The following is a 10,969-nucleotide window of genomic DNA, read 5'->3' as shown; positions in this document are numbered from 1 at the left end:
ATAAAATTCCGTATTAACTTCACAAATGATACAAGATGGTCTTGAAGTATAGATTTTGCGTACTGACGTTGGTTATCATCTGTATAACGTGTTATAGTTTTCTTTTATTTGTCTTTATTAATATTACTTTTACTGTTAAATCAGGTTTTTTGAGATATTCATTTGACGTGACTCTGTGCGTATGTAAAACATCATACTTTGAACGACAAAATTATTTCATTTATTAATATTACTTTTACTTATGGATCTTGACATACTTTGAATGACAAAACTATTTTATTCAATAATACTACTTTTTCTGTTAAGTCTGTTTTTTAAGATATACTTTTGACGTGAAACTGTACTTATGTATCCCGTCATACTTTGAACCACACAATTATTTTATCTATTATTATTACTTTTACTTTTAAGTTTGTTTTTGTTATATCTACTTTACGTGACTCTGCATGTATGTATACTGTCATACTTTAAACGACAAAATTATTTTATGTCTACCTGTGCGTATTTCAAACGCACAATTTTACACCAGTACTGAAAACCTTCCATCCTTTACGGGTAGACTTTACATAGATAAATATGGTCGTATAAGATAAGCAAAATGAGTATGTTAAATTTAATGTATGCCTGTTTGTGCTTCTTTGTTACATGTGTTGTTTTATAGTGATTAAGATGATAACACAATATTGACTGCTGTACCCCTATTTTTGACATTTTTACTGTTTGAGTATGTTTGTTTCGTTCATGCATCGTTGACAATGTAATAGAATTTGATGCGACTGTCATACAAGTGAGAGGTTTAGCTAGCTATAAAACCAAGTTCAATCCACCATTTTCTACATTAGAAAATGCCTGTACCAAGTCAGGAATATGACAGTTGTTATCCATTCGTTTGATGCGTTTGGACTTTTGATTTTGCCTTTTGATTTTGGACTTTCCTTTTTGAATTTCCTCGGAGTTCAGTATTTTTGTCTTTTTACTTTTTACTACAACCAAGTCGATGTCAAGTTTCTTTACTGCTGGTGAATTATTTCCCGAGGGCATCATTAACTTGGTAGCTTTATGCATGATGAATACAATTAATACTAAGAACAAACCGCCTGGGACGTCCCCCATGTTACCAAGGTCCGATTTTGCTGCACGGAACACTGTAGCATTTGATTTGTGTGTTCCACAGATTATCCTCCGGGATACCCTTGATTTGACGTACGATCAGCCAGAAGGTAATTACTACTTTAAAAATTCAGATACTTTTCATAAAATAAAGCCAAGTTCCGTTAATATTTTCGACTGTTTGAAGACACCTGCTACAAGTGAATCAACGTCTATCATTTCTTCTTGTAGCACAAAAAAGGAAAAAGGAGCACGTGCAAGACATGTAATATGTTAATCACGACTCCAGATTTCACCAGTAACTTAACAGGAAAAACGTTTTAGGGAGCAATCCACAGTTAGAAACTAAAATAAAAAATGAGCCACAAAATGTTTTATCATCTATTCCTTGATATCCTTGATTTCTAATACATTAACCTTACTGTTTGTGTTGTATATGTGCATATGTATGTAATCAGTATCTTCAAGAAATTTGATTTTCAAAAGTTAAAAAGGTGAAAAATAATTCCTTTTATGGGTATCCATGGCAACATTCTGCATTTATTTACCATTAAATATTGCAAAAAGGGGGGTGAACATGTCACATATCCCCCCAAAATTTGGATCAAACTAAAATTTCAATGCCTTTGAGTGATACCTTTTTAGAAACTGTTTGCATAGATCTTCCTAATGATCAAATGAAAAATGGGTGTCTTTCGCCTCATTTTTTCGTAAAATCTAATCACAAAGTTCGTGCGACAACAAGTTTGAAAAACATTACAATAATTGCCCGACCAATGTATGGTAGGGGCATACAAATACGGACTGTCATACACAGAAAACAACCTATATTACATGGTCCTCTTACATGCATTACATAATCTTGATGTTCATATAAACCCAATACGAAAGCTATTTTAGTCCTCAGCTATCCAAAAATGAATTTATTGCACACTAGCTCTCATATTTCAAAAATCCACAGGGGCCAAAATGCAAAACTACACACCTAACTGTGGAGTGCGACCTTATACTAAATCTTTCGGGCCTCTGGGCTGTTCCACGGACAATGTAGTGTACGGAATCGAATGTACTTTGTGTGGACTACTTTATGTTGGTGAAACTCGACAAAATTTACGTAAAAGGATGAATCAACACCGGTCTGATAATAAAGATCCGGTATTCAGGGTTCTTTATAACCATTTTAATCAAACAGACCATGATCCTTCGTTTTTTTATGAAAGTACGCATCATCGAGAAAATTTATCACCACACAAATAGTCCTGTACTTAGTACTCCTTTCCGAAAAGATAGAGAAAATTTCTTCTGGATAAGGGAACTAGGTACTGCAATGCCATATGGTTGCAATGATAATGTCAAAGGAGTAGGAAATTTGTCAAATCCAGCCTGCAGTGACGTTAATGTAATGAGTTTATTTAATACTACCTTACGAAACCAACGTAGTCATGGACAAAAACATTACCATCGGCCTAATGCAAAAAAGTCTTCCTAATCGAGATCGGCCTCTGGAAGCTTTAATGACCTTCTTTCTCATCTACATCATCCGTTAGGGTTACATTACATTAGAACTATTCTATTTTCACTGCCGGTTAATTTTCTAAAATGTTTGAGAGATTATGCACTTGACAAAGGAGGCACCAATTCATTTTCTCCAATATACAGACTTGTCAGTATAATTTGTGATTTAGCTCTTTTCCGTCTCTTTAAACCAGTAAGATCGGAACCTTTACATGAGGAAAAGAGGAAATTCCTTCATGTTTACTTAACCAATAGAGATATTGATGCAATAAACATCACCAAAGTTCTACATCACAAGGAGGTAACATCTAAAATTCCTATTTATTTTCAAAATCAGTCTGTTCCTATTGTATCCTACCGTTACACCAAAACCATTGCACCCAAAATATCTAACTATAAACAAGCATTACAGGACCTTGATTTAGAACAATACCTAAAAAAAAAACTTCTGACATGTGACTGTTCCCACTCGCCTTACAATTACAGCCCCTCTGGCCATGTTATTACTGGGGATCTAAACATAATTCAACATGAAAATCTCCGAAAGGTGATTTCTCGTGGTCCTAAGTTTAGAGAACCCCAACACATCAATTGGAACCATAACTTCAAAATAATTATGGATTCCATTGAGGACTACGCCAGAGCATGGTCTAAACGAGAAGTTCAACTGGACACTTTCTGGGTCAAAACAATCAGTTCTCTGATAAAACGTCGCATTCATAAGTTGAAAAACTGTGTGAATGATCGACCCAAGTCCATTTTAAGTGACAAAGACGCTGTAAAATGTCTATCATCTCTTCGACATAAGTATGTTATTGTTCCTGCGGACAAAGCTTCAAATAATATTGTCTTTATATGTACTAGTAAATCGTATTACTACGAGTGTCTTATAAAAGAATTAGGAATAAATGAGCACACAGGTAATCCCACATACAAAAACATATCATTTGACAAGGATGAGATTTTGGCGAATCATTAGTCCTTCATGGCTTCTATGAACATTGCATTGAACACCAAATCGGAGGACTTACCTTGTTTGTATTGGATATCTAAACTTCACAAAATTCCGTACAAACAACAGTACATTGCCGGCTCATCTGCATGTTCTACTATTAAAAGAATTGTCCATTAGATTAACTAAAATTCTGTCCGCAGTTAAAGAGGGTCTTCAGATATACTGTGAAACTGTTTACTCCGTAGTGGTTTTAACCATATGTGGATTTTTAAAAACTCTAAAGAACTTCTGGATAATTTTAAATCTCGGTCTTTTTCTGAAATTAGTTCTATCAAAACTTTTGATTTTTCAACCTCGTATACAACCATTCCACATGTGAAATTGAAAAACCGTCTAAAAGAAATAATCCACAATGCTTTTCATCCTAAAAATGGTAGCATACGCTATAAATTGATCACTTTGGGATACCATAAGGCATATTTTGTTAATAAGGAACAATAGGGTAAAACATACTACACAGAGGAACAAAAGGGTAAAACATACTACACAGAGGAACAAGTGATCAGTATGCTGGAGTTTCTTATTGATAACATATTTGTTGAATTTTGAGGTAGACTTTTTCAACAAATTGTCGGCATTCCTATGGGACTGTGTGCCTTTTCTTGTCGACCTCTTCTTATTTTCATATGAATCGGAGTTCCTAGAGACACTTGTCAAAAACAAAAAGATCAAAGAAGCCAGGTGATTTAATTTCACTTTCAGATATTATGATGATTTTCTTTCCATTAACAATCCGAACTTTTCTGATTGGGTTCCAATAATATATCCACCTGAACTAGAAATTAAAGAGACTACAGACACGGCTTCCTCTGCTTCATTTTTAGACTTATACCTCGAATTTGACATACACAGTCATCTCAGAACCAGAATCTATGACAAACGAGACGATCTAAATTTTTAAATCATCAATTTTCCCCACCCTAGTAGTAATATACCAACTTCACCTGCATATGGGATATACATTTCCAAACTTATTCGGTATTCGAGAGCTTGCAGCTCATATTCAGACTTTGTAAAACGTCACCAGTGTCTGAGCAGAAAGTTGATGAACCCGGGGTATGTCAAAGAACGTTTCGTCCTTTTTCTAAAAAACTTCACAAATGATACATATGGTCTTGAAGTATAGATTTTGCGTACTGACGTTGGTTATCATCTGTATAACGTGTTATAGTTTTCTTTTATTTGTCTTTATTAATATTACTTTTACTGTTAAATCAGGTTTTTTTTTAGATATTCTTTTGACGTGAATCTGTGAGTATGTAAAACATCATACTTTGAACGACAAAACTATTTCATTTATTAATATTACTTTTACTTATGGATCTTGACATACTTTGAATGACAAAACTATTTTATTCAATAATACTACTTTTTCTGTTAAGTCTGTTTTTTAAGATATACTTTTGACGTGAAACTGTACTTATGTATCCCGTCATACTTTGAACCACACAATTATTTTATTTATTATTATTACTTTTACTTTTAAGTTTGTTTTTGTTATATCTACGTTACGTGACTCTGCATGTATGTATGCCGTCATACTTTAAACGACAAAATTATTTTATGTCTACTTGTGCGAATTTCAAACGCGCAATTTTACACCAGTACTGAAAACCTTCCATCCTTTACGGGTAGACTTTACATAGATAAATATGGTCGTATATAAAGATAAGCAAAATGAGTATGTTAAATTAAACGTATGCCTTTTGTGCTTCTTCGTTACATTTGTTGTTTTTATAGTGATTAAGATGATAATACAATAGGCGCTCTTACAATTGAGGCTGAAATCCATAAAAGGCAACTTTCTTTCCTTTATTACATTGTCTCATGCGACAACTCAACAATACTGGATCTGGTAGACAGACAACTAATTATGGATAATCAACAAAGCTTCTTCTGTAAGGTCGCAGGTACGTTAGCTATGTATGATTTGCCAAGCATTGATTCTTTAAAGCAACAGCCTCCATCCAAACTCAAATGGAAATCGTCGGTAAAAATGGCTCTTCCAAAATATTGGACAAATTTTTTTCAAGAAGAAATAGAATCTAAAACTTCTTTGGTACACCTGGATAGAACTCTCTTAAAAATTGGATCAGTACACCCTGTTTGGACCAGCTTATCATCAACAATCTCAACTATTAAGAAAGGAGCAGTAAAAATTCGTCTTTTAACTTGAACAAACCTCTTTGAGTCAAATAAACATAAATTTATTGGTGGAAAAGAGTCTTCCTTATTCAGATTGTGTGGAACATCAAATGAGGACATAACACACTTTTTACTCCTCTGTCCTGCATTACATCAGCAGAGAAAAGCATTATTCTATAATCTAAAGGCCTTAATGATCTCTTTTATTGCCACGTGAGGATGGACTGAAAGATTTAAAAATCAAGTAGATATCGTTAAATTGATTATTGACTACGTTTATATTGACTGATATTGACAGCCGTACCGATTTTGACAAAATTCAAATTCAAAAAATGTGCTATATGTTGTATACCGAGAGAACTTGTATTCTGCAGAAATTGTGAATACGTCCGATGAACTGTATATAAAAGTAAAACCATGAATATTGAACATTTGTGATATGAGCTGTTTGTACATATGTGATTAGGTAGAGGCAGGGGTGTCCCCTTTATTTTTACTGTATAAAGCTTAAGTGATCCTGTCCAGTTTCTATTTACATTTATATTCCAATCCGTAAACTTTGGATTTTTGAGCTTTCCATTGTATAAAGCACCCTATATTTTTAGATTTTAGTTGTGTACATACAGTAAATCTTAAAAATAAATATTGATAAGGCCTAGATACTTTTACCTTTTAATTGCGTAAATTATTTTATCAGTCCTTTATAAATAGTTTAGATTTCATCCGTGTACAGCGAATCTACATTTTTTATGTTATTTGTGGAAAACTTTAAGTGCAGCCATACAATATAAGTTTTAATTTACTCCCGTCTGGATAATATCCGTTGCGGAGGTGTTCCTAATTGGAAGGATATATATATAGGAGAAGAAGAAGAAGTTGTAAATTAATGTGTGTGCCCTGGCATGATCGCGGGTTTGGTAGTAAAATAGTTTTAAATGGTAAAATATTTCAGGAAATATATAAATCTTGCCCCAAACAAAATCCTTCTACAGAGAGAGATAATAAAGAAAATTTCTAATTCTGGTTTGACATGTTTCGTTCTTCTCAATTATACAAATTAAGATACAGGTCCGGTCGGAAAATTAAAAATGGGACATCCTCACTGGAGACTTCCTATTTTGTTAAACATAGTTTTCGGTATTAAGCCAGAGCGAATAAAAGCATGTGATGTATCACGTGGTTAATTCGTTTCTAACGCAACGACAGACGCTACGTCACGGTGAATTATATATATCCGGTAGCCGGATTATTGACAGGTAAACAAACCAGGTAAAAATAAATTTAACAGAAGTATAGAAAAAATGCAATCTAGTGTTGATTCATACCCAGGCCCTCCATTCCAGTCAATGGTTCGTGCTAGTGGTTTGGGCGAAATTTGGACCCACGACGTTGAAGACACAAAATTCAGGCAGTTTGGTTGGAGGTGTACAAATAAGGAGAACTCGTATGCAAATGACACATTGATAGGAAACTGGAACGAGAAACGGTTCGACAATGCATATACTAAAGAAGCCAAATGTTTGCCATCACAGGTTCGTAATATAGGTCATTATTATGCAAATATTTCATAAATTAATTATTTTATCCGAATATACTTCTACCTTCTACCTGTTAGTGACCACTGTCATCATGTTGACTATTCTGTCACTCTTGGATGTGCGCAAAATATCAAACAAAAACAATATATATGATATATATTATATCATAACCAGAGGTGAAATAAGGTGGAGGGGAGACGCGGGACCGTGAGAATAGTTTGGACACCCTCTAATGAAGTCAGTTTGCCCCCACTTAAGAAATTTTCTGAATCCGACACTACATGATAATGCCATAGATGGTTGTGAAAAATATACTCATTTTATATGAGGGACGGAATCATATATTGAATTAATGGTTTACCAAATAATGACAAGATAGCTCTTAAAAATGCCTTCGGAACATAAAAATAGGGTTTACATGTAACTCCGGCCAGTAAACATTAAAATTTTAAAATTTTCAATTCATTCTTTTCCAAATTATACAATTTCTGAATAACCTCTCATCTGAGACTACTATAACACATGTTATAGTAGTCTCAGCTCTCATTAATATGCTTTAAAAGTTTTAAAAAAATTAATTCAAGCAAAAATATTACCCTTTCGTAAAACAAATTAACTAATTAAAACCAAAATCCCACGATTTTTTTTTTCATTTCATAGAAAATTCTTATTTAATTACATTCCTGTTTCGAAATTGCTGAGTTTATTGAAAATTTGGACTTTACTGTAGTGAGATCAGATATTATTTGCTCCACTGATGTTATAGGCCTGACTTTACTGTAGTGAGGTCAGAGGTTATTTGCTCCACTGATGTTAAAGGCCTGACTTTACTGTAGTGAGGTCAGATATTATTTGCTCCACTGATGTTATAGGCCTGACTTTACTGTAGTGAGGTCAGAGGTTATTTGCTCCACTGATGTTAAAGGCCTGACTTTACTGTAGTGAGGTCAGATATTATTTGCTCCACTGATGTTATAGGCCTGACTTTACTGTAGTGAGGTCAGAGGTTATTTGCTCCACTGATGTTAAAGGCCTGACTTTACTGTAGTGAGGTCAGAGGTTATTTGCTCCACTGATGTTAAAGGCCTGACTTTACTGTATCGAGGTCAGAGGTTATTTGCTCCACTGATGTTAAAGGCCTGACTTTACTGTATCGAGGTCAGAGGTTATTTGCTCCACTGATGTTAAAGGCCTGACCGTGACAATGATTAAGAACAGCAATGAAAGCGATGGTCCTTTACTTCTTTTTTTTATTGAGTATACGTACTTATTTTGTTCCAGTCATCGATACCCTATATCATTTGTTTTACTATTGAATGTGTTCTGCTATTCAAAAATCCAAGTGTAAGTCGGTTGCGGGGTCCTTGAAAATATTGTTGTAAATACGATAATACCTGACTAATCTCCGTTAATCTCGATATTGAATACAAACGTATTCCACTGAGTGTACCCTCACAACTCTCAACGGATGAAACGAATATAGGTAGAATCCACAAACACATTCGATGAAGGAATTCTCCGTAAATTCTTGCTGGCAATATTTTAATTATGAGGCAATGTTATTTGCATATTATTTCGACGACTTAATAGGTTCTCCAAAAAAAAATTTATGTTATTGTTTTTTAAACATTCTAACAACTCTTTGAGAAGTCTGAATGTAACCTGTTGCAAAACAGAATCTCCTATACTTACTTACTTACTATTAAGGATATGTTCACTATACTTTTTCAGTGGCAGGTTAAATACCCCCTTCTGATTCTCGAAGGCTACCCACTTTTAAATCCAACTTAATGGATCTTGTTCTTGTTTCTATTTTGGCTTAATGTACATACAATACTTTTCATTTGATGTTAAGCTTACAACAATCAATCAATCAATCAATTGATCAACCTACCAAGTGAAATCAACATCCAATCTTTATATGTCAATTGTATGTGCGTTTTACTGATGAACTTCAAAGGGGGAATGCAGTGGTAGATCCAGCCATTTTAAAAAGGGGGTCCAGCTATATGTCCCCATTCAAATGCATTGATCGGCTAAAAAAAAAGGGAGGTTCCAACCCCCTGACCCCCCCCCCCCCCTGGATCCGCCAATGGAATGAATAACGATCTAGGTTTTAGTTGTCCACTTAGTAGTTGAAATACTGATATATTTCAGTTATTATTGTTCCATTTTCAGCATGGTCATTACTTTGATTCAACTTATGATAAAAGTTACAACTATCAACCATACGAAGTACCAAAGGAACTGAAGCATTTAAAGGGTAAGCGATAATTTTTTTTTACTAGTATTAAGTTTGTGATATTAAAATAGAAAATGGAACTTGAAAATATTGAAATCCTGTAGCCGAGCGTTGTTTCTTTATTGACCAAAGTTTAATTTGACAAAAATATATAAAAGTTTTTATAAACTTTCCTGTAAATTGTGAGACAGTTTTGTACGTTTTTACTGTTTTAAACAATTGGTTGGCCGGCTGCATCTTCGAATAGCGTTATTTGGTTTGAAAAGGTCATAGCAAAATATGTTATCTGTTGTCACCAATCAGTTACAATGAATAGTGCAAATTAAAAAAATAATTTCAACTTACTTTTTTCTCCTTTCAGAGCCACATTCGCATTCTTTCCCAGGACACCAACCAGAAATAGACAATTCAAAACTGAAAGCTATTTATAACAGTTGGGAAACTACCTCTAGGTCTGCTTACGTAGATCCCAGAGTAAGACTATCCCCAACACAAACTCCACAGCAGTCTACTTCTTAAAATGAATGGACTATTGGAATATACCGGGAGCATTGCAAATGTCTAAAGTTTATAAAAAGGGTCTACTTTTTAGCATTTTATATTTAGTCGTCAATGATAACATAAACGTTGCTGTCTGTTTTAGTCTGAATTAAGCATAATGATAACAGTATTATTAAAGTTTTATACTTGGAGGATCAGTATTTATAGCAAGATATAATTTATGTATGTTGATGTTTTTTTCTGCTCAAATTTAAGTACATTTGTAATAACTGTTTCTTATGAAAACTTTTACCAGTATTAAAATATTTCTTTACAACATTGTTGTTTAACTACAACAGTGCAGCCCGTAATGGCAGAGACAGCCAGATTTAGTAGGTGTATGGTGCCAATCCTCCTTAGGGAGCTAAATAACCATTCTATGGTTCATGCATAGTCAATGGGGTTTTCCGAATCGTTCGCCAATTGTTTACACTGTCTAAATAATCATGTTAGTCGACGGTTAACTTAACGTGACTCTGCATTTGTGAATGCCGTCATACTTTGAACGACAAAATTATTTTATGTCTATCTGTGCGAATTTCAAACGCACAATTTTACACCAGTACTGAAAACCTTCCATCCTTAATGGGTAGATTTTACAAAGATAATTAAAATCGTATAATATAAGCAAAATGAGGATGTTAAATTTGGTGTATGCTTTTTTGTGCTTCTTCGTTACATTTGTTGTTTCTGTTTGCTTTATTCACGCATCGTTGACAATGTAATGGAAATTGATGAGACTGTCATACAAGTGAGAGGTTTAGCTAGCTATAAAACCAGGTTCAATCCACCATTTTCTACATGAGTAAATGCCTGTACCAAGTCAGGAATATGACAGTTGTTATCCATTCGTTTGATGTGTTT

The 10,969-nt window shown here is 34.0% G+C and overlaps 1 protein-coding gene across 1 annotated transcript; it reads left to right on the top strand.

The window, feature by feature from the left end:
• The first annotated feature begins 6,970 nt into the window (after positions 1-6,970).
• Positions 6,971-10,382, top strand: LOC134720611 (cilia- and flagella-associated protein 68-like). The gene is made up of 3 exons (XM_063582971.1): positions 6,971-7,317; positions 9,502-9,586; positions 9,927-10,382. Exons 1-3 carry the CDS (start codon positions 7,087-7,089, stop codon positions 10,082-10,084), a joined length of 474 nt encoding a protein of 157 aa, XP_063439041.1. The 5' UTR covers positions 6,971-7,086; the 3' UTR covers positions 10,085-10,382.
• Positions 10,383-10,969: the final 587 nt, after the last annotated feature.

This window comes from Mytilus trossulus, chromosome 6 (assembly GCF_036588685.1).
Source record: "Mytilus trossulus isolate FHL-02 chromosome 6, PNRI_Mtr1.1.1.hap1, whole genome shotgun sequence".
Classification (NCBI taxonomy): domain Eukaryota; kingdom Metazoa; phylum Mollusca; class Bivalvia; order Mytilida; family Mytilidae; genus Mytilus; species Mytilus trossulus.
The sequence above is the reverse complement of the archived record's forward strand: the minus strand, read 5'-3'. Positions and strand labels throughout refer to the sequence as shown.